The following is a 27,028-nucleotide window of genomic DNA, read 5'->3' as shown; positions in this document are numbered from 1 at the left end:
TTACTCTGCAACATAGAAGGATGAAGGGAGACCTGATGGAAGTGTTTAAGATTATGAGGGGCATGGTCAGGATGGATATAAAGCAGCTATTCCCACAGGTGAAGGGTCAATAATGGGGCATAATTTTAAGATGAAAAGTGAGAGGTTTAAAGGGATTTGATGAAAAATGTTTTATCAAAGGGTGATGGGAATTTGGAATGCACTATTTGGGAGGGAGGTTGAGGTGGGAAACCTCACAACCTTCAAAAAGTACTTGGGTGAGCATTTGAAGTGACATTACATTCAAGGCTATGGCTATGGGTCTAGTGCTGGAAGGTTGAGCTTGCATAGACTTAGTTTTTTTTGTCAGTGCAGATTTGTTGGGGCAAAGGGCCTCTTCTGTACTGTGTGATTCTATGAATTCTTAAAGTGCATTTATAACTTTTTTAGCCAGGATATGGCAAGGCCCAAAAGTATAGAGATCGTTCTGGACTTTGTTTTAGGGAATAAAGCTGGACAGATAAAAAGAGAACAGTGGGAGAATATGTTTGTGGTAGTAATCATTATTCATGTGATTTAGAATGTTGAGAAAGGGCGAAGAACTTAATGAAGAAGGCTAATTTTACTTAGCTAAAATATGATTTGGCAAAAGTGATCTCGAATCAGTTAGTTGAAAGTAAGCAACTATAAGAGTAATGGGAGGCCTTCAAGAAAGGGAGAAAATAACTGACCACCATTTTTTGGCTACAAGTGTACATCCAGAAGGTAAAATACTATTTTTGCACGTCTCTCTATCATGACATCCTGTAGGTGCTTCTGACTTGTGTAGCACTTCTTCATTGGTGATTTTATTTCTCCAAGTGAAGTCCAGGCTCTTAAACAGGCATAGCTGGTGGAATATGTCCAACCTTTGCCTTCCATGCCTCACTGGCATAGATTGCAGTTGATACTATGTGTTCCTTGTGAAATGATTTAAGTGCTACTCTCTCTGAAGGGTTCCATAAAAATGTATGTTATTGCTGTTATATGCTGTCTATGAATGAGTTAAACTGTTTACACAAACCTGAGTTTCTACTGGTATATGGGAAATTTAGGTTATTATGCATTAACTTTTGTCTAAACAACTTTTAAAGTGACTTTCCTTCCATCCGTTGGTTAAGTATACCACATGTATTGATTTTTAGAACTTGGCAAGTTTTTAAAATGGTACTTTAAAGAACTTACTGTTGTATACCTCAAAATCAACTGGATACAAGGAAAGTATTATACATTTTTTCCCTTCCTTTTTAGTTGGAACAGTATATGGACGAGACTTTTATCAAGCAAGCCTTTACTGCAATGGGTGAGCCAACTGTTAATGTGAAAATCATTAGCAACAGAATGACTGGGTAAGAAACAACTATAAAATTGCATTGAATTATTTGGAGCTCAGAGTTCCGGAGGTGTAACATCAGCACAATCACTGTTGATATTTTCATCATCCTTTATTAAAATACGAAATGGATTAAAGTTTATGTGAATATTGGACAGGCTTGTTTTATTTTCTTTGTTTCAGAAGAGGCTGAGAGGAGACCTAATCAAATTGGGTAAACTTAAGGGATGGGTGTCTATATAGAGTGGAAGAAAGATCTATCCAATTAATACATCTAGCATTAGAGGCATAGATTTTGGTCAAGAGTTTTTATTTCAAAAGAGAAACCCTCTATTTAAAGAAGTACAAGGTTTCAAAGGCGGCAAGGGATCAAAAGATGGAAACTGGGATTGGCTCTTTATCAGTCAACACACATATAATAGAGGTCAAATTTCTTTGATTATTTTTCCTGTTATGATTTTGTCTGACAACTTAGACTCAGGACCTGTGAAAGTAAATTTCTTATTACAGATGTTTTAATAAACAGTAAGCTTACAGTTATTGAATGCATTAATTACTTCAGATGTGTGATGAGTTAAAGTCCCAAAATACTCTCAATGAAGTCCCAATCGATATCTCTAACCTTTTTCTTCTGTGCAGTCTACAGCAATTTCAAAGCTGATGATGTTCCTGATGTTTGCCCACTCTCATCTCTATTTACGTTACCAGGGAAGAAAAGAACAGGGAAAAGGGTTAAAATCTGCTTTATCCAATTTTCAATGAGGCAGTAGAATGCTGCTGCAGTTTTGGTACCCAGTTAATGGTAATGAGGCGGGAGGGGCATTTACAACATGTCACTTTGTTTTTCTGAAGTAATACTTGATGAGTGTTCCATTGGTGAAAGCATTGATTGAAGCAGGATTTTAAGATGTTCCTCCATGTACCTGTCCATATACCTGTCAACTGTTTGGCAAGGCCTGTAAATGTGAGGCAGCTAAGATTTTCTGATTGCTGATCTCCATCAGTAGTCAGGCATTTTCTACCTAAAATCTTGCAAAAGTACTTAAATTTCATACTCCTACACTCAGAATATGACTCTGCTATTGATTAGGCTCTATCTTGGTGGTCTAGAAGTTGGTTAATAACCTTGCCCTGGACAAGAGTAGGACAGTTGGGTTTCCTGCTGCTGTCTAGTGCCAGGAAGGCCTATCCTTTCATTTTCAATGACTGACATGTCGGCCACTAGTTTGCATGGTAAATCTATAGTACCATATGTTTTATCATTTTTCCTAAGTGTGCTATCTTTAGCAACTGGAGGCTTTGCTAAAACTTCAAATTTAGACGTCAGGGATATGCTGTGCTCTTTGAGCCTTACAATGAATGATCCCACGTTGTTTCTGAAGCAGGAGGTACAATTGTACACATATCCCTTTGCAATTCACTGTAGTTAGTTGAGCTAGAAGAGATGATATGCCTTTTAGCTATGAGATGTTGCACTGATGAGGGTACAGGTAAGTACTGATAGGGAATTATAAATAAACAGATCTGAATTCCTCACTACTGCTCTGTCCCTATTAATAATGAAATATGTCAGTGCATTTTATGCTTAAATATGGAATATTGTTGGACATTGCTGGACAGTGTGTGCATATGGGTGTCAAATGTATCATGATCATCCTGCCTGGAAACAAAAGCAGAAAATGGTGGAGATCAGAAAGTCTCTGGGGAGAAACAATGTTAATTTTCAAGACATATATTGGTTTCATTTAAGTGTTCTGTCAACACTCATGAAACAAATTGACTAAGTTAGTAGCATGTGGCTGGCTTCAGCAAAATGGTACACTTACAAAATACTACTTACATATTTAACGTGGAAAGACTTTGTTGCATACTGCAATCAAAACTATTGCAAAACATAAAATGAAATCTTTTGCATAGCTTACATAAAATTCAGCTTTGAAGCCTTTTGTGAGTAAAATGTGATTGCTCCCTGTTCGGATGAGGAAAAGGGCTCTGGACAGGATGAGCCAACTGACCAAGGCGCCATGGTGCAGAAGGTCATTCAAGAGGGGGGAGTTAATAGACAAGTAGTGGTTATAGGGGATTCTATAATTAGGGGGACAGATAGTATCCATGCAAGCCGGATCGGGAGTCTCGCATGGTGTGTTGCCTGCCCGGTGCCAGGGTGCAGGACATCTCCGACCGGCTTGAAAGGATATTGGAGCGGGAGGGGGAGGATCCAGTTGTTGTGGTCCACATTGGTACTAACAACATAAGCAAGACTAGGGTGGAGAACCTGTTTGGGGATTACAAAGCACTAGGCAGGAAATTGAAGCACAGGTCCTCAAGGGCCATAATCTCTGGATTACTGCCCGAGCCACGTGCCAGTTGGCATAGGGACAAGAAAATTAGGCAAGTAAACACGTGGCTAAGGGATTGGTGTGGGAAAGAGGGATTCCACTTCATGGGGCATTGGCATCAGTTTTGGAACAGGGGGGATCTGTACCGTTGGGATGGTCTCCACCTGAACCGATCAGGTACCAATGTTCTAGCGAAGAGGATAAATAGGGTGGTCAGTAGGACTTTAAACTTCTGAAGTGGGGGAAGGGAAAGTGAAAGCGACAGGGAGTATGGCGTTAAATGGAAAGATAAGCAGGAGGATAGCATGTGTCCAGGTGGATTTAAAATTGAGGCAGACTGGGAATGCAGAAAAAAGCAAGGATAACTTAGGACATCATATGACTTCCAATATCTCTAATGATAAGAAAGTTAGCATTAAGGCACTTTAGCTGAATGCTCGTAGCATTCATAACAAAGCAGATGAACTAATGACACAGATCATAGTGAATGATTATGATGTGGTAGGCATCACAGAGACTTGGTTACAGGGGGGTCAGGACTGGTAGTTAAACCTCCAAGGATTTTCAACTTATCGAAAAGACAGGGAGGTCGGCAGAGGGGGTGGGGTTGCCTTGTTAGTTAAGAACAAAATTAAATCTATGGCACTGAATGACATAGCGTCAGATGATGTGGAGTCTGTGTGGGTGAAATTGAGGAACCACAAAGGCAAAAAAAACCATAATTGGAGTTGTATACAGACCTCCTAACAGTGGTCAGGACCAGGGACGCAACATGTACCGGGAAATAGAGAAGGCATGTCAGAAAGGCAAGGTCACTGTGATCATGGGAGACTTCAATATGCAGGTGGACTGGGTAAATGTTGCCAGTGGATCCAAAGAAAGGGAATTCATGGAATGCTTACAGGATGGCTTTTTGGAACAGCTTGCCATGGAACCCACAAGGGAGCAGGCTATTCTGGACCTAGTGCTTTGCAATGAACCAGACTTTATAAAAGATCTTAAAGTAAGGGAACCCTTAGGAAGCAGCGATCATAATATGGTAGAGTTCAGTCTGGAGTTTGAAAGAGAGAAGGCAAAATCGGATGTAATGGTGTTACAGTTAAATAAAGGTAATTATGAGGGCATGAGAAAGGAACTGACAAAAATAGACTGGAAGCAGAGGCTTGCAGGGAAGACAGTAGAGCAAAAATGGCAGGAGTTTGTGGGTATAATTGAGGACACTGTACAGAGGTTCATCCCCAAGAAAAGAAAGATTATCCAGGGAGGGATTAGACAGCCATGGCTGACAAAGGAAGTCAGGAAATGTATTAAAGAAAAAGAGAGATCCTATAAAGTGGCCAAGAGCAGTGGGAAATCAGAAGATTGGGAAGGCTACAAAAACAAACAGAGGATAACAAAGAGAGTAATAAGAAAGGAGAGGATCAAATATGAAGGTAGGCGAGCCAGTAATATTAGAAATGATAGTAAAAGTTTCTTTCAATACATAAGAAACAAACGACAGGCAAAAGTAGACATTGGGCCACTTCAAACTGATGCTGGAAGCCTAGTGATGGGAGATAAGGAAATAGCTGGAGAACTTAATAAGTACTTTGCGTCAGTTTTCACAGTGGAAGACATGAGTAATATCCCAACAATTAAAGGGAGTCAGGGGGCTGAGTTGAGTATAGTTGCCATTATAAAAGAGATAGTGCTAGAAAAGCTAAAAAGTCTTAAAATTGATAAATCTCCTGGCCCTGATGGGATACATCCTAGAGTTCTGAGAGAGGTGGCTGAGGAAATAGCAGAGGCATTGGTTGAGATCTTTCAAGAGTCACTGAAGTCAGGGAAAGTCCCAGATGATTGGAAGATCGCTGTTGTAACCCCATTGTTCAAGAAAGGAACAAGACAAAAGATGGAGAATTATAGGCCAATTAGCCTAACCTCGGTTGTTGGTAAAATTTTAGAATCCATCATTAAGGATGAGGTTTCTAAATTCTTGGAAGAGCAGAGTCTGATTAGAACAAGTCAACATGGATTTAGTAAGAGGAGGTCATGCCTGACAAACCTGTTGGTATTCTTTGAAGAGGTGACAAGTAGGTTAGACCAGGGAAACCCAGTGGATGTGGTCTATCTAGACTTCCAAAAGGCCTTTGATAAGGTGCCACATGGGAGGCTGCTGAGCAAGGTGAGGGCCCATGGTGTTCGAGGTGAGCTACTGGGATGGATTGAGGATTGGCTGTCTGACCGAAGGCAGAGAGTTGGGATAAAAGGTTCTTTTTCAGAATGGCAGCCGGCGACGAGCGGTGTCCTGCAGGGTTCAGTGTTGGGGCCACAGCTGTTCGCATTATATATTAATGATCTGGATGAAGGGACTGGGGGCATTCTAGCGAAGTTTGCAGATGATACGAAGTTAGGTGGACAGGCAGGTAGTACTGAGGAAGTGGGGAGGCTGCAGAAGGATCTAGACAGTTTGGGAGAGTGGTCCAGGAAATGGCTGATGGAATTCAACGTGAACAAATGCAAGGTCTTGCACTTTGGCAAAAAGAATAAAAGCACAGACTACTTTCTAAACGGTGAGAAAATTCGTAAAGCCAAAGTACAAAGAGATCTGGGAGTGCTAGTTGAGGATTCTCTAAAGGTCAACATGCAGGTTGAGTCCGTGATTGAGATAATGTTGTCACTTATCTCAAGAGGGTTGGAATATAAAAGTACTGTTGTGCTACTGAGACTTTATAAAGCTCTGGTTAGGCCCCATTTGGAGTACTGTGTCCAGTTTTGGTCCCCATACCTCAGGAAGGACATACTGGCACTGGAACATGTCCAGAGGAGATTCACACGGATGATCCCTGGAATGATAGGTCTAACATATGAGGAACAGCTGAGGATCCTGGGATTGTATTCATTGGAGTTTAGAAGATTAAGGGGAGACTTAATAGAGACGTACAAGATAATACATGGCTTGGTGAACGCTAGGAAATTGTTTCCATTAGGTGAGGAGACTAGGACCCGTGGACACAGCCTTAGAAATAGAGGGGGTAAATTCAGTACAGAAATGCGGAGACATTTCTTCAGCTAGAGAGTGGTGGGCCTGTGGAATTCATTGCCGCGGAGTGCAGTGGAGGCCGGGACGCTAAATGTCTTCAAGGCAGAGATTGATAGATTCTTGTTGTCTCGAGGAATTAAGGGCTACGGGGAGAATGCGGGTAAATGGAGTTGAAATGCCCATCAGCCATGATTGAATGGCGGAGTGGACTCGATGGGCCGAATGGCCTTACTTCCACTCCTATGTCTTATGGTCTTATGGCATTATTCTCTGTGATCCTGCACATTGGTTTTCTGCACATTGATGTCTGGTTTAATTTCAGAACACTCGCAGGATATTGCTTTGTGGAATTAGCTGACCAAACTGCAGCTGATCGTTGTCTTCATAAACTAAATGGGAAGCCTTTGCCAGGTTCAAATCCGGTAAATCTCTTCACTGAATGGCTGTCATTGTCTCAACTTCAGATGTTTGGATTTATCTACCACTCCAAAACTTAAGTATAAAATCAAGGTTGGTCCTCAAGTGTGGTACTGAGGAAATGCTGCATTGTTGTAAGTGCAGTGTTTCTGATGAGAGGCCTTATCAGTTCTCTTTGGTGTACATAAATATCTGATGATACTATTTCAAAGAAGAGCAAAGATGATCCCTGGCATCCAAGTCAGTATATCCCTTAATCAACATCACAAATAATTGTTTTGATTCTTACCATGTAATTTATATGAAGTCACTGTTTGTAAATTGGCTGCTGCATTTCCTACATTACAAAAGTCACAAGACTTCAGAATGTCTTAATTGAATGTTAAAATATTTTGAGGTACCCTGTGATTATGAAAAGTAGATAAATGCATGTCTTTGCTTTTATTGTATTTGAAACGGATACTGATAAAATCCTAATTTTCCTTGTTTTATATGTACAGCCCAAAAAATTCAAGTTGAATTATGCAACCTATGGAAAAAAAGCAGATGTAGGGTATGTATTTTTGTCCATTTTAACTTTTTTACCCTCTGTATTATATTATTTTCCATTTATACAAATTTTCATTGGGTGTAAGAGAATTATTGGAAACAGCATTCTTTCATGAGAAAAATCAATTGTAATAAAGGAATCAAGAAAGTTCTAATTCAAGTAATTATAAAATGACAAAACTGCCAAATTTGAAAACACTTAAAACACTCAATTATAAACCAGTCTGGTCACTTTATAAACTGGAGACTAAAATTTACAGAAGTAATTTATTATTTTCATTTTGTAAACTGATGCTATAAAAACTAACATCACACTATACTATATACTACTGCACATAATGCAATTATTTAAACCGTTTTCTGTGGTGGAATAGAACATGCTTGTTCAGTTTTTTGACTGTCAGTGACATTGGGATTGTGATCCCATCTAAACATTCTATTAGTACGGGAGTGGAATGAAAACTAAATCAGTCTCATATAAGTCTTATAAATGAAGACTGTGTTTTATACAGGTAGAGGCACTGACTGGATAGTTACTTGTTCACATAAAAAGATACTTGGGTTGTTTGGCCTGACTTACTGCTTCCTGTGATTGCATCCAATACAGGGCCTCCCTGGAGAGGGAGGGTGTCCACTGATACACTTGACGCCTACCATAACTGATAGACACTGGGGTAGGTGAGGCTGGAGTGCATCATTGACACCAGGAATTATGGTTTGATTAAATCTTAAAACTTTATGTAAACACTTTTGTTTTCATCACATTGGATTTTATTGCTATTTCACGCAGGGCACTTAATTGATTTATTGGTGCCAAAGAGAGGTTTAAAGAGATTTATCTCTGATGGGCACAGTGGGTTGCAGAGTTTGAAGGTATACATTTGTAATATCTTAGTTTGTGAATAAATCTGAAACTGAGTTTAAAAAATTGACTTTTGATCTCATTCTTTTCCAGCATAAGACATTTAACACAAAACAGATCCTTCACATACTTTGTTGAAAGCATTTTCAACTACACAGCAGTTGAAGTCTTCAAATCATGTTTCATTCTCAAGAATATGTGTTATGGAAAATTCTTGCAGGCTCCATTCCAAATAAACTTATATTTATAACTAACGAAAATCCTTGAAATATACATGCAAGGCAGGAATTGGGGAGAGGGAATCAGATTTAGGTTTTGATGGTCTAGAACCATCGAGTTGTGGCAGAAAATATGAAAGCCATTCATACTTTTGTGCCTGTGCTGCCTCCTGGAATGAGCAATTCACCTAGTGACACTCTCCTGCCTTTTCCTCATTACCTTGAAAATTTTGCTTTTCAGGTAATTGTCCGATTCCCTTTTGAAAGTCTCAACTCCACTCTACCATACATGAGGCCATACAATATCAAACCTTAACCATTCATTGCATGATTTTTTTTCCCTTATATCAGTTTTACTTCTTTTGTCAGTACTCTTAAATCTTGATTCTTGCTCCTTCCACCTGTGGGAACAGTTTTCTCCCTAAACTAATCTGTGCTGATCCCTCATGATTTTGAATATCTCTGTCAAATCTTTTAAATTCTCATCTCCAAGGAGAAGATTTGCATTCATTAAGTAACTATCAATTTTGTCCTGAGCTATCATTTCTAAAAACTTCCCCATCGGAAGTTAAATTACTTGATTTGTAGTAACTGGGCTCACCTTTTTTGAATAACGTCATAATATTTAAAATTCTCCACTTTCCTGGCATCATCTCTGAGTCTAAGGAAGATTGGAAAATTGTGGCCAGTTCCCTTCCAACTTCCATTCACAATTCCATCAGCATCCTTGGATCCTTCTCATCCGGTCCTGGTCCTTTATCAACATTAAGCACAGCCTATCTAATGCTGATTCCAAATCAATTTTTAACCCTTCAAGTGATGAACTACCTCCTCTTTCAACATGATCTATGCAGCAGCATCTTCGAAAAATGAAAGCAAAGTATTCATTTCATTCCTTCACCATGTCCCTTGCATCCATGTGTAAGTTCCCATTGTGGTCCCCTAACTCTCCCTTCTCACCATCCATTTACTACTTGTATGCATATAGAACACATCCGGGTTCCCTGTTGTGTTAGCTGCCAGTCTATTTGCATACCCTCTGTTGTTTTTCTTTTTTTCTCAATTTCCCTCTGTACCTCCTATGTTTAGCTTAGTTCTCAATTATTTGATCCATCTGGCAACTGTCTGTAGGATCACTTCTTCTGCTTCATCTTTATCTCTATCTCTTTCATGATCCGGTGAGCTCTGGATTTGTTTGCCTAATTTTTCTCCTTTATGTGAATATACCTTAAATCTACTTAAACTATACCTTTAGAGGGTATTCAGTGTTCAGTTACAGTTTTGCATGTTACTCTTTGATGTCTATTTATCTGGGCCACATTCATTCTTTTCCCATTAAAGTTGGCTTTCCCCTAGTGAATTTTTCTTATTCCAGATAGTCCTTTACTCTTTTCCATAGCCAACCTAAATCTTATGGTCACTAATCCTAAATCCTAAACCTTGGCTGTTCACCCTGTCCATGCCCCTCATGATTTTATAAACATAAGGTCAGCTTCCGACACACAAGAAAATAGCCCCAGCTTATTCAACCTCTCCCTATAGCTCAACCCTCCAACCCTTGTAATTTCCTTGTTAATCTTTTCCCAAACCTTTAAAATTTAACACTATCCTTCCTGTAGCAGGGAGACCAGAATTTAATGGAGTATTCGGAAAGTGGCTTAACCAATGACTCCTGTACTGCCACAACATGACCTCCCAACTCCTACACTCAATGCTCTGATTAATAAAGGCAAGCGTTCCAAATGCCTTCACTATCCTAGCTCCTTGCAACTCCACTTTCAAGGGACTATGAACCCGCATTCCAAGGTCTCTTTGTTCAGCAACACTTCCCAAGGCCTTAGCATTAAGTGTATAAGCCCTGCACTGATTTGCCTTTCCAAAATGCCGCAGCTCACATTAATCTAAATTAAACTGCATCTGCCACTCCTCAGCCCATTGGTCCTTCTGATCAAGATCCCATTGGACGAATACTTCTGCTTAGGGCAGGAGAGACCTCGAGATATCCACACCAGGCCTTAAACTTTGCTTTGTTCACTACTAATAGTTTTCTAAAGGTAAAAAAACAGAAAACAAATAATGTGGAGGTTAGAAGAATGAGAAGAGATATAATCTAATGGAATTGAGTTGATGCTGAGAGGAGAGCAGTCTTGATTGTATCAAGTGCTGAGCAGGCTCACAGGGCTGAATTGCATACTCCTAGTTGTTCTGATCAAGGTTTTATATGCATATCAGTTTGAACCTTTGCAGACAACATGAGCATATTACTGTATTTTGTCAAATGTGCTTTTTGTTGGACTTTATAGAAATACTTCCAATGTCTATTATCCTTAAGTTAGAATACAGAAGGCAGTGCTTCAGGTACATTTGGCTCCAACTACATTTTCATGCAATACGTCTTGTTCAACAGCCAGGAATATTCCATATTTGTGGGCGATCTCTCTCCTGAAGTTGATGATTTTCACCTCTATGATTACTTTGTGAAAAAATATCCATCTTGTAGAGGTGGAAAAGTGGTGACAGACACATCTGGAAACTCAAGGTATTATAATTGTTTTGTGTCAATGCTTCGAGCTTATACTTCCACAGACACCTTAGAAAGACTTCTCAGCAAACTGCAGTTATCAATGTAATTTATATGTCTTTGTTATAAGTAATGTGAAATTTAGTTATAACTTATGTTAAATCGCAACTTAATAATCATTGTTATGCAACAGCCCTTTTTTTAATAAACCACAGTGGCTAATGAAAAACATGCCATACATTGAATAAGAACGTTCTTTCTATCCCAGCTAGGATTAACAAGGATCCCAAATACTTGGACTGATGGTACCTCAGATGTAAAGTAATAACTCTAATATTATGTGGTTCAAACCATTTACAATCTGTTGATTCAAGCCAGTTCATTCCATAAGATGGCTGCAATGTAAACAGTTATCTGTTCTTCTTTTGTTAGAGGTTTTGGGTTTGTCAGGTTTTCTGATGAAGCAGAACAGAAAAAAGCTTTGGAAGAATGTCAGAACAGCAAAGGATTAGGAGGAAAGCCAATCCGAATAAGCATAGCAGTACCTAAAAGGTAAGCTATACCGTCCTGCTATGGGAAGTGGAATAACAAAGTCTCAGGATTTGAAGGAGGAACTAACCAGATTTCAGTCAATAAATGGGATTCCGATTATTAGGAATGCACCTGTATCATGGACAACCAGAATAATCTTGAACTCTTAACCTAAACTGATTGGCAGAAACCAACTCCAATTAAACTTTTCAATGAGAAATCTTATCATATCCTTCCATGCAAGTCACAGAAATGAAAGGAGCATTAAACTGAAAGTTTCACTTGGGGAAGAAAAGCACAAGAAGCTGCAGAACTAAAAATGTAACTGATCTCTTGTAACAGGACTCCCAGACAGGAAGAGAAATACAGTTTCCTAGGCAAATCTCAAAAGTGTAGAAATAGTAGGATCATAATTGTAAGGGATTTCAGCTTTCCCAATATTTACTGGGGTGGACAAAGCGTGAAAGGCAGGGGGGTTAGAATTCTTAAAATGTGTCCAGAAGAGTTTCTTTTTAAGCCATCATATAAAAAGAGAGAATGATGCTGGCCTAATTTTAGGGAACAAAGATGGCATTGATAAATCAGTCAGTGGAAAGCACAGCAGTGATAAAGACCAACATTCAGAAAGACTTACAGTCATTGTTGATAAAGCCAAGGATAAAGTTGGGTCAGAAATAAAGGTTCTGAACTGGGTGAAGGCTGATTTCAACATGATAAGGCTGGATCTGACCAAAGTGCACTGGGAGCAACTACTTGCAGGAAAATCCACATCCAAGCAATCAATCAAAAGGATGATATAGTGAGCGTATAGCACCAGAACGTTTCTATGAAGGTGAAGGGTAGGCCTAATAAATGCAGAGTACTCTGGATATCAATGGCATATGTGGTATTGGATAAGGCAAAAACGGAAGCTTAAGGCAGAGAGTGAGTGCTCAAAACAGGATGCCTTTGAGTATAGTGAGTGCAGCCAGTTACTTAAAAAAGAAATGGGAAAAGGGGACACGAAAAAATACTGATGGATAATGTTAAAGAAAGTCCAAAGACATTTTATAAGTGTAAAATGGGCAAGAGAACAACTAGGGACAAAGTAGGGCACATTAGGACTGAAAATGTGTTGCTGGAAAGTGCAGCAGGTCAGGCAGCATCCAAGGAGCAGGAGAATCGACGTTTCGGGCATAAGTCCTTCTTCAGGAATTCCTGAAGAAGGGATTATTCCCGAAACGTCGACTCTCCTGTTCCTTGGATGCTGCCTGACCTGCTGTGCGTTTCCAGCAACACATTTTCAGCTCTGATCTCCAGCATCTGCACTTTCTCCTCGAGGGCACATTAGGACCCAAGTTGGCAATCTGTATATGGTTTTAGGAGGTTTTAGAACCATGGAACCACAGAAATGCTTGGGCCTCTTCTGTACTCTTGCAGCTCATCTTGTCCCAGGCCAACTTGAGACACAGATGCCGTTTCTAATTCACCTTTCTGTCCATAGACCATAGTCCTGCAGCTGACAGCATTTAAGGTGCAGATTCAGGTACTTTTGACAAGAGTTTTCACAACACAAGAGTCAGCAGTAGATATATTTGTCATTTTTACCATATGCAATTGATACAATAATAAAAGCGAGACAGCATTCTTCCTGGTCCAAAGTGCTACATGGACAGCACAAACTACACAATCATACAAATGGTGGCATGAAGTGCAAAACATGCAAGACAGCACAGTGATTCCCGACACGTCAAGACAATAGGCAGATTACAGTGTAATAAGAGAATGATAATTAATAAAACATTGTTTCTAGCAGCAATTCGAAGTCATGCAATGAGTTTCAGATGGAATAGAGTCTGAATGTACAGTGTTAAGGAGCCTGATGGTTCGGGAGAAGAAACTGTTGCACAGTCTGGCCGTAAGAGACAGAATGCTCCAGTATCTTCTGCCAGATGGCAGGAGGGAAAAGAATTTGAGTGAGGGGTGTGTGGGGTCTTCCACAATGCTCATAACCTTTCAGATGCAATGTGTTGTGTTAATGTATGTAATGGAGGAAAGAGAGACCCCAATGATCCTCTCAGCTGTCCTCACTATCCATTGTCGGATTTTACGATCTGAGACGGTGCAATTCACGACCAAGCAGTGATGGCAGCAGCTCGGGTTACTGTCAATGAACCCTCTGTGGAATGTGGTGAGGATGGGGTTGGGAGGTGAACTTTCCTCTGCCTACGCAGAAAGTAGAGACGCTGCTGCGCTTTCTTGGCTATGCAGCTGGTGTTGAGGGACCAGGTGAGATTCTCTGCCAGTATGCATGCATTGAATTCCAGATCCTCACCACGGTGTATAGAAAAAGTTTTCATCACATCCCCTCTAATCCCTCTGCCACTTAAATCTTGTTATTTTGAACTGTCTGAGCAATAGGTCGTTCCTGGAATGTGGTAACCTGAACTGCACACAGTACTCCAGTTGTGGCTTCGACAGCGTCTTATACAGTTGCAAAGTCAGAAATCACCTGACGAAGGAGTAGCGCTCCAAAAGTTTGTGATTTTAAATAAACTTGTTGGACTGTAACCTAGTGTTGTCTCACTTCTAACTTTGTGTACCCCTGTCCAACAGTGGCATCTCCTCATCATTATACAGATTCATCATAATATCCCTATTATTGTATTCCTAAACCTCTGCCAATGAAAGGAGAGCATTCCACTTCTCCTCCTTCACACCAAGATCTTTCACTTCATCTACCCATCTTCATATATGTCAAAAAGTGTGTCCTGGAAAAGCACAGCAGGTTTGATAGCATCTGAGGAGCAGGAGAGTTGATGTTTCGATCTTATGCCCTTCATCAGGAATGTGGAGGGGGAAGGGGGCTGAGACATAAAATTTTTTTTTGTATATTCCATTTTACTGTTTGACTTCCCTGAATGCATTACCTCACTGAATTGAACTGCATCTGTCTCTTTCTTACCCACTCCACCAACTCCTCTATATCATTTGGCACGTACAGCTATCCTGTACATGGCTAATTTTTGTGTTGTCTGCTAATTTCCCAATTGTGCACCCCAAGGTCAAGCTCAAATCATTAACATGTAAAGCAAATAGCATGGATTTCAACATCGAGGCTTGTGGAACACCACTTGAAACAGCTTTATTTCCTGTTTTTCCCTTTTTTCCTGTTCATAAACCAATTTTGGATCCAATTCGACACATTATCCTGAATCCATGTGCTTTTACGTTTTTGACCAGACTGCCATGTGGGGCCTTAAATTAGCATTGAGAGGGAGGAAGGATTATTCGTCTTAGTGGGCTTGAAGGAGTGGGCCCAGAAGAGATGTGTTCCAGACTACTGTGCAGTTACTGAGTTTAATTTTCAAATACTCTTTGGCCACAGAAAGAGTGCCAGAGGACAGCAGGACAGTGGTATTTATTATTCAAAAAGAGAGGCAGGGATAACCCAGGAAACTGTAGGCCAGTGAGTCTAACATCAGGGAAATTATTGGAAAAAGTTCTGAAGGATAGAATTAATCTCCATATGAAAAGACAAAGGATGATCGAGGATAATCCCATTGCTTTATCAGTAGGAGATTGCGTCTAACAAAGTTGGTTGAATTTTATTTGAATAAGTGGCTAGATGTGTAAGATGAGTGCAGTACAGTTGATGTGGTCCACATGGATTTCAGTGTGTCTTTTGATTAGGTCTCATGGCAGCCTGGTTAAGAAGCTAAAAGCCAATGGGTTCCAGGGAAGTTTGGCAAATTGGATCCGAAGTTGGCTTAGTGGTAGAAGCAGCAGGTGAGGGTGGAAGGATATTTTTTCTCTGGCAGCCTATATCCGGTGGTGTACCATGTTTGATGCTGGGTCTCTTGCTGTTGTCTATATTGTTATGTATATTCATGCTCTAGACATGAATGTAAGGAGGCCTGATCAGTAAATTTGCAGACGACATGAAAATTGATAGTGTAGTAAAAATAGCAAAGAGGAATGCCTTGGACTATAGGTCAGTACAGACTGGCTGGTCAAATAGACTGAACATAGCAAGTTGAATTTAGTCCTAAAAAATGTATGATAACGCATTTTGAAAGAACTATTGAGAGGAGAGAGTACATGTTGAATGGTACGACCTTATGAAATACAGATGATAAAAGGAATCTTGGTGTGCATGTCCATTGATCCTTGAAAGCAGCAGAAAAGGCAATTTGCAGGATATTCAGGAAAACGGATAGAATTGATGTGGAGGAAGTATTTTTGTGTATTGACAGTCTAGGATGAGAAGGCATGGTCTGAATCCACACCTTTTCAGAATAAAACTAGAAAATATTTCCAGATTTATAAGGTGAGGCTTTTCTGGACATAATAGGGACTTTGGCTGTCAGCAGGAGATCAGTGAAATATGATCGCCTCCTTTGGAGAAAGCACAGTCAGACAATTACAGATCATCTGTAAGCCTTCCATGGGATCAGGAGTTGCTGGCCAGACCATCAGTTCAGCTGTACAGCTGGGAATGCAGAACGTACTGCTGGAAATGCACCCATAGGAGACACAGACAAGATTGTTAAATGACTCCGACCTGAGGGAAGTTATGGTGAAAGAATTTAATCACAAACTTAGTGGTAGTGGAGGTGAGAAAGTATTGAAATCCTGCCCCATCCCCCAGTTAAATGTGTTACCTCCAAACCTGCTAAGGGTAGGCATAAAATATTACCCAAAGGATAGTAGAAGTTGAGAAACTCTTTGTAAATAGTAACTGATGCTAAATCAAATTTAGGTTTTAAATTTGAGATTGTTAGATTTTTATCCAAATGTGTAAAGGGATTTGAGACGAAGGTAAATGAATATAAAGGTTGCAGATTGTCTTGATTTCAACAAGTGGAACAAAGTCGAGATGCAAAATGATCTACTGTTGTTTCAGTGGTTCTACCAACACCAGAATTATGTTCCACCTCAATATTTAACCACATACTCCCATCATCTTCCTCATTCTACCATTCCCATCAAGCAAGGTGACCAATCTTGGTTCATTGAGGAGTGTAAGAAAGCAAATCAAGAACAGAATCTTAAAAGTTCACGTAAAAATGAGCTTAAAAATCAACGTGGCGGAACTACATTGCTATAGATGGAATTGTGATTCCACAACTAATGGATCAAATAAAAACTCTGCGGTTCTACCATGATGAATGGTCATGGTGAATTAAACAGTGGAAGTACAAAGCTCCATGAACATACTCATTTGTAGTAATGGCAGAGTCCAGTACAGGAGCAAACGGACAAGATATATAATTTGCATACTCTTCAGCAGAGGTGCTGATTGATTGGTTGATCTATTTTGACCTCCTTCTGAGATTCACATCATGGATGTCAATCTTCACTATTTTGATTCTGCCTGAAAGACATTAAGGCCCAGCTGAGGGCACGAAACACAATAAAGGCCATGGTTCTTACAAACCACTTCATTGAAAGCTGAAGATCTGTTTGTTGGAACTGCTCACACATTTACCGAAGGTGCTCCATTATAATTACAACATTAACTGACAAAATGGAAAATTGCCCAGCTATGTCCATCCAGTTAACTTTCTCATTATTGTTGTGGTTCTGTTCGCCGAGCTGGGAATTTGTGTTGCAGACGTTTCGTCCCCTGTCTAGGTGACATCCTCAGTGCTTGAGAGCCTTTTGTGATGCGCTTCTGTGACGTTTCCTCCGGCATTTATAGTGATTTGTATCTGCCGCTTCTGGTTGTCAGTTCCAGCTGTCCGCTGCAGTGGCCGGTATATTGGGTCCAGGTCGATGTGCTTATTGATTGAATCTGTGGATGAGTGCCATGCCTCTAGGGATTCCCTGTCTGTTCTCTGTTTGGCTTGTCCTATAATAGTAGTGTTGTCCCAGTCGAACTCCTGTTGCTTGTCATCTGAGTGTGTGGCTACTAAGGATAGCTGGTCATGTCGTTTCGTGGCTAGTTGGTGTTCATGGATGCGGATCGTTAGCTGTCTTCCTGTTTGTTCTATGTAGTGTTTGGTGCAGTCCTTGCATGGGAATTTGTACACTACATTGGTTTTGCTCATGCTGGGTATTGGTTCCTTCATCCTGGTGAGTTAATAGACAATAGGTGCAGGAGTAGGCCATTCAGCCCTTCGAGCCTGCACCGCCATTCAAAATGATCATGGCTGATCATTCCTAATCAGTATCCTCTTCCTGCCTTATCTCCATAACCCTTGATTCCACTATCTTTGAGAGCTCTATCCAACTCTTTCTTAAATTAATCCAGAGACTGGGCCTCCACTGCTTTCTGGGGCAGAGCATTCCACACAGCCACCACTCTCTGGGTGAAGAAGTTTCTCCTCATCTCTGTTCTAAATGGTCTACCCCATATTTTTAAGCTGTGCCCTCTGGTTCAGCACTCACCAATCAGCGGAAACATGTTTCCTGCTGCCAGAGTGTTCAATCCTTTCATAATCTTATATGTCTCAATCAGATCCCCCTCTCAGTCTTCTAAACTCAAGGGTATACAAACCCAGTCGCTTCAGTCTTTCAGTGTAAGGTAATCCCGCCATTCCAGGAATTGTTGTCTGAGAGTGGCTGTTGGTTTGTGTGCTGTTCCTGTGCTGTATAGTTCAATGTTTTTTATATTTTTCTAGATATAAAGGCAAGTATTCCATTAACTTTTTTGACCATGTCATGACTTTTTAATGAGATATGTATCTAAACTACCAGTCTCCTTTGTACATCCACAGATTGTAGCTTTCTTACTATGCCCTTTTAACTCTGCTTAAGTCCAACTTGGATACCCTTACAATTACTTTAAAATTCATTTGTCAATTCACCTAATCTATCAAAATTTCATTATTTCATTCACAGTACGTACAATATAACTCGTCTTTGTATCATCATCAAATAAGAACATAAGAACTAGGAACAGGAATAGGCCATCTGGCACTTGGAGCCTGATCCACCATTCAGTAAGATCATGGCTGATCTTCTTGTGGCCTCAGCTCTACTTATCCACCCTCTCACCATAATCCTTAATTCCTTTCCTGTTCAAAAAATTATCTCCACTTTAAAAACATTTACTGAGGAAGCCTCAACCACTTCACTGGTCAGGGAATACCATAAGTCTGAGTGAAGAAGTTCCCTCTCAATGTTGATATGTGGCTTTATATTGCCAGCAATTCCATGGAGTTCAACTTTTGCTAACTTCTTCTTAGGAGGAATTTCATATAGTCCATTTAAATAACAGTCATAGACATCCCCCTATCCCCAACTTCAGTCAATTCTTCAGTAAGTTCCATGAGGTTTCTTTTAGGTATGACCTAGGTATGTGGGTGGCACAGTGGTTAGCACTACTGCCTGCGCTCATAGTGCCAGAGACCCGGGGTCAATTCCCGCCTCAGGCGACTGACTATGTGAAGTTTGCACGTTCTCCCCGTGTCTGCATGGGTTTCCTCCGGGTGCTCTGGTTTCCTCCCACAGTCCAAAGATGTGTGGGTCAGGTGAATTGGCTATGCTAAATTGCCCATAGTGTTAGGTAAGGGGTAAATGTAGGGGTATGGGTGGGTTGCGCTTCGGCAGGTCGGTGTGGACTTGTTGGGCCGAAGGGCCTGTTTCCACACTGTAAGTAATCTAATCTAATCTAATCTAATCTAGCCTTTATAAATCCTTGAAGTATTTGCCAAGGGATATTGAGCAAAGTTAAGTAGGTGGAAAAGAAGTACAAATAAAAGTACATGCATACTCAAAATCTGGAATAAAAACAGAAGTTTTTAAGAGAAATGTTAGAGAAATTCAGCAGGTCTGGCAGCAACTTTGGAGAAAGAAGCAGAATTAATATTTCTTCAGAGTCATATCAGATTCAAAACTGTTTATCTCCCCACAGATGCTACCAGACTTGCTGGGTTTCTTGAGCACTTTCTGCAATTAAGCTGAGTTTTTCTAGTCTCTCCATATAACTCATAACCTCCAATGGCCTTTTTTAAAAAATGTAATTAAATAGCACAGTAGCCTTGAGGACTGTTCCAGAGGGGTATCCAAGACAGAGTCAAGAGTGTGGTGCTGGAAAGGCACAGCAGGGCAGGCAGCATCTGAGGAGCAGGAGAATTCGGCGTTTCAGGCATAAGCCCTTCATCAAGAATCATGAACTTAAACATGGATTCTTCTGCTCCTCGGATGCTGCCTGACCTGCTGTGCTTTTCCAGCAATACACACTCAACTCGGATCTCCAACACCTGCAGTCCTCACTTTCTATGCGTATCCAAATCAGACAGATGAGAAATTTCATTTCAGCAAGAATTTTCTTCTTAATGGGATAAATCACTTAATACCAATTTGCAATGAAAGATGAGCAATTTTGTAACTGAACTAGATATATTTTGCAAACCCATTTAAGTGTTTGGAGAATAAAGTATTATAGTTTTAAAAACTTTCCACTTCATAATTCTAGCTACTCTGTGATCAATATAATAACCAGGATTTAGCATTTAACAACAAAGTAAGGATGGTTGCTACTGATCTCGAAGAAAGTTGTCTGCAAGTATCTCGCAGGCTGAGGCAGGGATTTTCCCGAATTTAGTTTAAATCTGACATCAAATGTTTGAGGTGCTGCAGCTGTGATGGCAACAGATTGGGAGGCAACCAATCAAATAGAAGTATTCACACGAATTGGGATGAAAAAGGTATTTAATTCTGTTTATTTTCAAAATAGCTTTTTAAACAGTGAAGATCAAGTTCAGACTCATTGTCAGTTTTGGTGGAATAATGATGGTAAATGCTGACTGGCATCTTTACCAGCACAAAGTCCAAATCAATGTTTCTTATAAATAAAGATTTAATGAGTTACTAATTAAAAAGCAAATATCACCATCTTTATCTTGACCCCAGTATACGTTTAAAAATTAAGTTAAACATTAGTGGCATGAAAGTAATCCTATCTTCCTTTATAAAGGGGTATAGGGAGAGAATAAGAATATGACATTGAGATAGAATAGCGGCCAGATATCTAAAGAGATTTCCAAAGATTCACCATCCACCGAGTGAAGAAACTTTTGTTCAGTATTCTGACACCATGGCCCCTTGTTCTAGACAGGGAAAACATAATCCCTTTAAGCAACCATTTCAGACCTTCCAAAATTTTATGTATTTAAGTGAGATTGCCCCATCATTCTTTGAAACTCATGAATACAGGCCTAGATAACCCAGATAAAGCAAAGAACTTCAGATGCTGGAAATCTGAAACAAAAACAAATTGCTGGAAAAACTGGAGATATTTAGAGCATCTGTGAAGGGAAAGAAAATTAATGTTTTGAGTCCAGTGACTCTTTTGGCACTAATCAATCCAATCTCTCATACTATAATTCCGCCATCCTAGGAATTAGTCGTGTGAACTTTGCCTGCCCTCGTTCTGTATTAAGTATATCCTTTCTTAGGTAAGGAGACCAAAACTATAGATATAGTCCTCACCATGCCTTCTACAGCTGCAATAAACTTTCCTGCTCTTGTACTCAAATCTTCTTGCAATAAAGGCCAAAATAACATTAGCATTATTAACTTTGCTGCACATGGATGCTTACTTTCAGTAATTTGTGTACAAAAATGCCCAGATCCCATTGTGCATCAATATTTCTCAATCTATCACATTATTATTATTATTATTATCAATAATAATAAGTAATACACTGCCATTCTATTTTTCCTACTGTACTGGACAACTTTGCACTTCTTTATGCAATACTCTGTCTGCCATGTATCTTCCCACTCAATCAAAATTTCTAAATTGCCTTGAAGCTTCTTCACACCCTTCTCACGTTCCACTTATTTTTCTGTCAAAATTGGAAATATTTCATTCAATTCCCTCATCCAAATCATATTGTGAATAGTTTTATAGAAATTGGTTTTCTTGAATTTACAAATTAATGTATGTAACCTTTCATTGGAGGAAAAAGGATCACGACAGCACAATAATTTGATACCTAAAAATTAAATAATTTTTTTGATGCAATAAAGTTTGTATTCTTAAGAAAAATGTTTGCAAAATATTTTATCCTGATTTTGATAACCTCTTAATATCCAGGGATCTTCATTAACTTTGGAATTGTGTAAATAGTCCTTTTAAACAGTTCTGGCTATTTTGATTAGTTTATTACAACTCCCAAATTAGAAATAATTCACAGGTGTAATTGATAAAAGTGGCTGTCAGTAAATTGATCAAGACTTAATCAAAGATAAGGCTTTACAGCTGATCAGTTTTTTTTCCTATTTAACTAGTGAATCTGTGTCTCATTACTTGGAGAGTTAAACATGGCTTTTTGTAGTGATCAAGCAGAATATGTAGAAACTGCTCACAATATGTACTGGTACTGGCAAAGGTGAGTTACAAATAGAATAATAAACTTGAATTTCAATATTTCAATATTTGAATGTTTGTTCCAAAGGATGGTGTGTGAATGTTGTTTCTTTTCCAGATTAATGTTTCTAACTTTATCTTGTTGAAGTACATGACTGAAATCCTAATCTAATTTTTGGAAACTTGTGGTCATATGCTGTAAAGTCAATGATTGAGAGGTGACTGTTCCTTTTGTTACTTCCCTGGATTACAATTGAAGGAGAGGAGTTCACTTGGATATAATGTGTAATTTCAGTGTGAAGACCAAGCCAGAATACCAATCAACTGCCACTTACAACTATACACAGTACTATCAGCAATATTACTCTCAATGGGGTTACGATCCCTATGGCAGCTACAGCTATGGGTACCCACAATATAGCAGCACTGAAACACCACCGGTAACCTCTTCCCTGATCACAGAAATGACACAACTGTCTGAGGTAAAGTCCGTGCCTGAGTTTGTACATTTGCGCTCTCGCTCTCCTTTCTTTGAATTTTGACATGTATTTATTGTATGTTACTTCATTTCACTGGAAAATGATTTTCAGTTTCAGCAGAATTCCATAATTCCTGATGAAACTGAAGAGGAGCCAGTGGAAGGTAAAAATGATTTTTTTTTTAAAACAAATTATTTATTTGTATCAACATTATAGGGTCTTCCATGAAGTTGAAAATATTTCTCATTGATAACAATTGACTTTAAATGTAGGTTATAGATTGCATTTATTTACAGCTCATGCAATAACTTTAACTTTTTTTTAAAAAAAACAAAGAAACACCATTTCCAAGGTGAATCCTAGTATGTGATTTGAGTAAATATGTCATGATGTGGATATAAGTGGTGAATGTTATTGCACTTTTGATTATGACTGCTAATGCCAGAGCACTAACAGGCACGAAAGGGACAACATGAAAGGTGGAGTATAAATAATCATAGGACATTCCAAACATGTCCATGAAGAAAGTAAGCTAATTTTCCTGTTAGCCATGAATGGGTCACCTTTTTTAACTGGCTAGATGTAATTGGTGGTACACAACAGATGCTACGGGAGTTCTGCAGTTTACAATTTTTTATAACTAACTTAGGCAATGATACCAAATGCATCCAATGCCTGAAGATACAAAAATGAGTAGGAAAGTAAGTTTGAGGAAGACCTAATGGAAGCAGCAAAGGAATAGGTGAGTGGGCAAAGATCTTCCAAATGGAGTATTAAGTGGTAAAATATAAAATTGTTTGCTTTGGCAGGAGAAACATAAGTGTAACTGGTGTGGGATTGCAAAGTGGCTGGAGTGTTTGTGTGTGAATCACAAAAAGATACTGTGCAGGAAATTAGGAAAAGTAAATGCTTTTGCAAAGGGAAAAAATCATCTTCAAGAGATCCTGCTTCAGTTATACTGGATATTTAATGAGGCAGAAGTGGAATAGTGTGTGTGTGTGTGTGTGTCAGTCAGACTTTGACTGGAGTTTAGGAGAATGAGTAAGTTGATTTTGAGACCTATTAATTGTGAGGCATCTTGACAGGCATATAAGGGGAGGCGGTGTAACACTTTAGTAATCCAGACTAATGTTCTGGTGATGTGGGTTCAACTCCAACCATTCTAAATGATAGACTGGTGTTCAATTAGAATTTGAATTTCATCAAATCTAAAGTGACTATGTAATGATCTGCTTCCCCAATGTACTTCCAGGGAAAGAAATCTATCCCTACCTGGTCCAGTTCCATGTGGCTCTGCAATCATCCCCTCTGCAAAGATCCTTGATAAGCATATGAATTTTAAAGATTAGTATGGGTAGGTGGAATGATGTGGCAGTGGCAATGTCAGTGTTAAGACTGGGTGGACAAAGTCAAATACCAATAGAACCCAGTGTCAGGAGTCCAACAGGTTTATTTGAAACTGAGCATCTGCTCCTTCAGGCAGTTTGTGAGAGACTACCTGAGGAAGGAGCGTGTGCTTTGAAAGCTTGCAGTTTCAAATAAATCTGGACTATAACCCAGTACCATATGATTTTTTTAAAAATCTCTTGAATGGCAAAGCAGACTAATGGTTTATTCCTGCACCAATTTGCAACTACAAACCAGTTCAGATTGTATGGTACATTTGAAAAGATCCAGCTGTCTTCAGTTGTTTCAATGTCCTTTGCTATTTGACCTTTTGATGAAGCAATGTTTGAATGAAGCTGAACATTATGCAATTAAAGTGACTGAAGCAGTCTGTGCTCAAAAGCAGCAAACCCTGGACAATGTTTGGACTGACTCTTGCACTAGACAAGAGTCAGAGCCATATAGCATGGAGACAGGCCCTTGGGCCCAAACTGGTCCATGTCAACCAAAATGTCCATCCTTGCTGACCCCATTTCTGTGTTTGACCCATATCCTCTAAACCTTTCCTATCTTTGCATTTGTCCAAACACCTTTGAAATGTTAATGTACATGCCTCAACCACTTCTGCTGGCAGCTCATTCCATACATGTACAAATGTCTGTTTTGGGGGTTTAAAAAATGCCCCTCAGTTTTTTATTCTTTCCCCTCTTACCTCCTTGTCCTCTCCTCCTCCAACCCTGGGGAAAAGACTGAGTGTATTTGCCAATTGATGCCTTTCATGATTTCATACATATCTATAAGATTCTCTTCCCACCTCTGTCTCCCAGTTTGTCCAACCTTTCCTTAGAACTCAGTCTCTTGAGTCTTTGCAAAATGCAAGACCTCGCCCTCATCTATACTAAACTCCATTTCTCGGCCCATTTCCACGGCTGATCAAGGTTCTGTAATTTCTGATCACCTTCTTCTTCACTGTGTCCACCATACTATTTGTTTTAGTATCATCTGCAAAATACTAATCATGTCTCATACATTCTCCTCCAAACCATTGATCTGGATAACCAACAACGATGGACCCAGCACTGACCTCCTGAGGCACATCATCTCAGAAAAACAAATCATTGCCCCTTGCATTAATGGCATCACCATCACTGAACCCCCCCCGGGGGGGCTAACATGTGACCAGAGAATTAATTGGACCGGTCATTTTAAGAACTGTGGTTACAAGGTTAGATCAGATACTACAAACTGTCAACCACCCCTCTTCCCAAAGCCTGCCCACAAACTCAAAAGGTCGAAGTCAAAGGAGTGTAATTGACTGCAGCTTCAACAATACTTGACACCATCTAGGATAAAGGAGTTCATTTATGTGGCACCAAAACCAGTCCGCGTCAGCACCAGTCAGTTGCACTAGTGTGTGCTGTTATGACATGAGAGAAACCCCTTTGCTAATTTAAACCAGCCGCACAAAAAGATTCACCTCGTGCTCTAATCTACTAAAATTGGAGGCAACAAACCATCCCAGAGGTTAATAATCAAGTTTAAAAATTAAATCTTTTTTTGAGTCCAACCGAGAATATTAAAACCAACTATTTACAACTCGTTTCTCTTCATCCTATGTTTTACCTCCCATTCTACAATACTAGTTTTTTTTTAAAATGTCCCAACTCTTAAGATTTACAAAAAACTTCAACTTGCAAAACTAGTCAGCTGTAGATTTTCCCCTCTTGATGTTCTGTGCAAACTTCTTAGACATTACCTCTTTCTGAGAGCTGTTCTGCTGGCAGTCTGTACTTGTTGGTGGATTGGCCATGCTCTCCCCAAGTGTTCAAAATGTCTGGTTTTATACTCTAGAACATCAGATCATTTCATTTGGTTTTAATATTTATCAAAAGACTAAATTCCAATTTGATTGGATTCTGGTATCTTGGGGTATAATTTAAGTTGGCAGAATTTGAATTTGTCTGTGTTCCATAGCAACACCGCTGTACTATTGGTTTCAACCAAGTTACATTGTTCAGAACACTGTTGTCAGGCAGTCCTTGCTAGCTTTTCAACTCTAAGGTACAGTGCCTCGACATCTTCTTAACAAGATATACTGCAGAAATTCACCAAGAGTCCTTAGATGGCACTTTCCAAACAGCAACCATAGTGGCTCAGTGGTTAGCGTTGCTGTCTCACACAGCGCCAGGGACCCAGATTTGATTCCAGCCTCTGGTGACTGTGTACAAACTCCACACAGACATTCTCCCCATGTTTGCAAGAATTTCCTCCCACAATCCAAAACTGTGCAGGTTAGGTGAATTGGCCATACTAAATTGCCCATAATGTTCAGGGATGTATAGATTAGGTGCATTAATCAGAGGTAAATGTAGCGTAATGGGTTTGGATGGGAAACTCTGGACTGTTGGTGTGGACTTGTTGGGCTGAAGGGTCTGTTTACACACTGTAAGAATTCTAAGAACCACTCCTACCTAGAAGGACGAGAGCAAGCAGATTCTCCTCCAAGCCCCACACAGCCTGACTTTGACATATATTGCTGTTTATAGAGTCACAGATGTGCAGCATAGAAACAGACCCATCCATGCCGACAAGATATCCCAACCCAATCTAGTCCTACCTGCCAGCACCCGGCCCATATCCCTCCGACCCCTTCCTATTCATATACCCATCAAAATGCTTTTTTTTTAAATGTCGCAGTTGTACCAGCCTCCACCACTTCCTCTGGCAGCTCATTCCATATACATGCCACCCTCTGTGTGGAAAAAGTTTCCCCTCTCCCCATAAACCTATGCTTTCAAATTCTGGATTCCCTGACCCCAGGAAAAAGACTGTCTATTTACCCTATATGCCCCTTATGATTGTAAACTTCTATAAGGTCACCCCTCAACCTCCTCTGCTCCAGGGAAAACAGCCCAAGCCTGTTCAGCTTCTCCCTATTGCTCAAATCTTCCAACTCTGGCAACATCCTTGTAATTCTTTTCTGAACCCTTTCACGTTTTATAACATCTTTTCTGATAGGAAGGAGACCAGAATTGCACGCAATATTCCAA

At 39.7% G+C, this 27,028-nt stretch overlaps 1 protein-coding gene across 2 annotated transcripts in view; it reads left to right on the top strand.

Annotated features, from left to right (window-relative positions):
- LOC140464990 (tRNA selenocysteine 1-associated protein 1-like) overlaps positions 1-27,028 on the top strand; it is a 60,913-nt gene that overhangs the window by 15,824 nt on the left and 18,061 nt on the right. Inside the window, exons 2-9 of one of the 2 annotated variants that reach the window (XM_072560730.1) lie at positions 1,270-1,367; positions 7,035-7,134; positions 7,630-7,682; positions 11,166-11,297; positions 11,712-11,831; positions 22,409-22,595; positions 22,704-22,755; positions 23,845-23,946. In XM_072560730.1, the coding sequence (XP_072416831.1) occupies positions 1,270-1,367; positions 7,035-7,134; positions 7,630-7,682; positions 11,166-11,297; positions 11,712-11,831; positions 22,409-22,595; positions 22,704-22,755; positions 23,845-23,927 (825 nt within the window). In that variant the 3' untranslated portion in view covers positions 23,928-23,946. The remainder of the gene's footprint in view (positions 1-1,269; positions 1,368-7,034; positions 7,135-7,629; positions 7,683-11,165; positions 11,298-11,711; positions 11,832-22,408; positions 22,596-22,703; positions 22,756-23,844; positions 23,947-27,028) is intronic. The other variant, XM_072560729.1, reaches the window with a different exon arrangement.

The sequence above is a fragment of the Chiloscyllium punctatum genome, chromosome 41 (genome assembly GCF_047496795.1).
Source record: "Chiloscyllium punctatum isolate Juve2018m chromosome 41, sChiPun1.3, whole genome shotgun sequence".
NCBI classification, from domain to species: Eukaryota; Metazoa; Chordata; class Chondrichthyes; order Orectolobiformes; family Hemiscylliidae; genus Chiloscyllium; species Chiloscyllium punctatum.
Note: the sequence above shows the minus strand (reverse complement) of the source record. Positions and strands in the feature narration are given on the sequence as shown.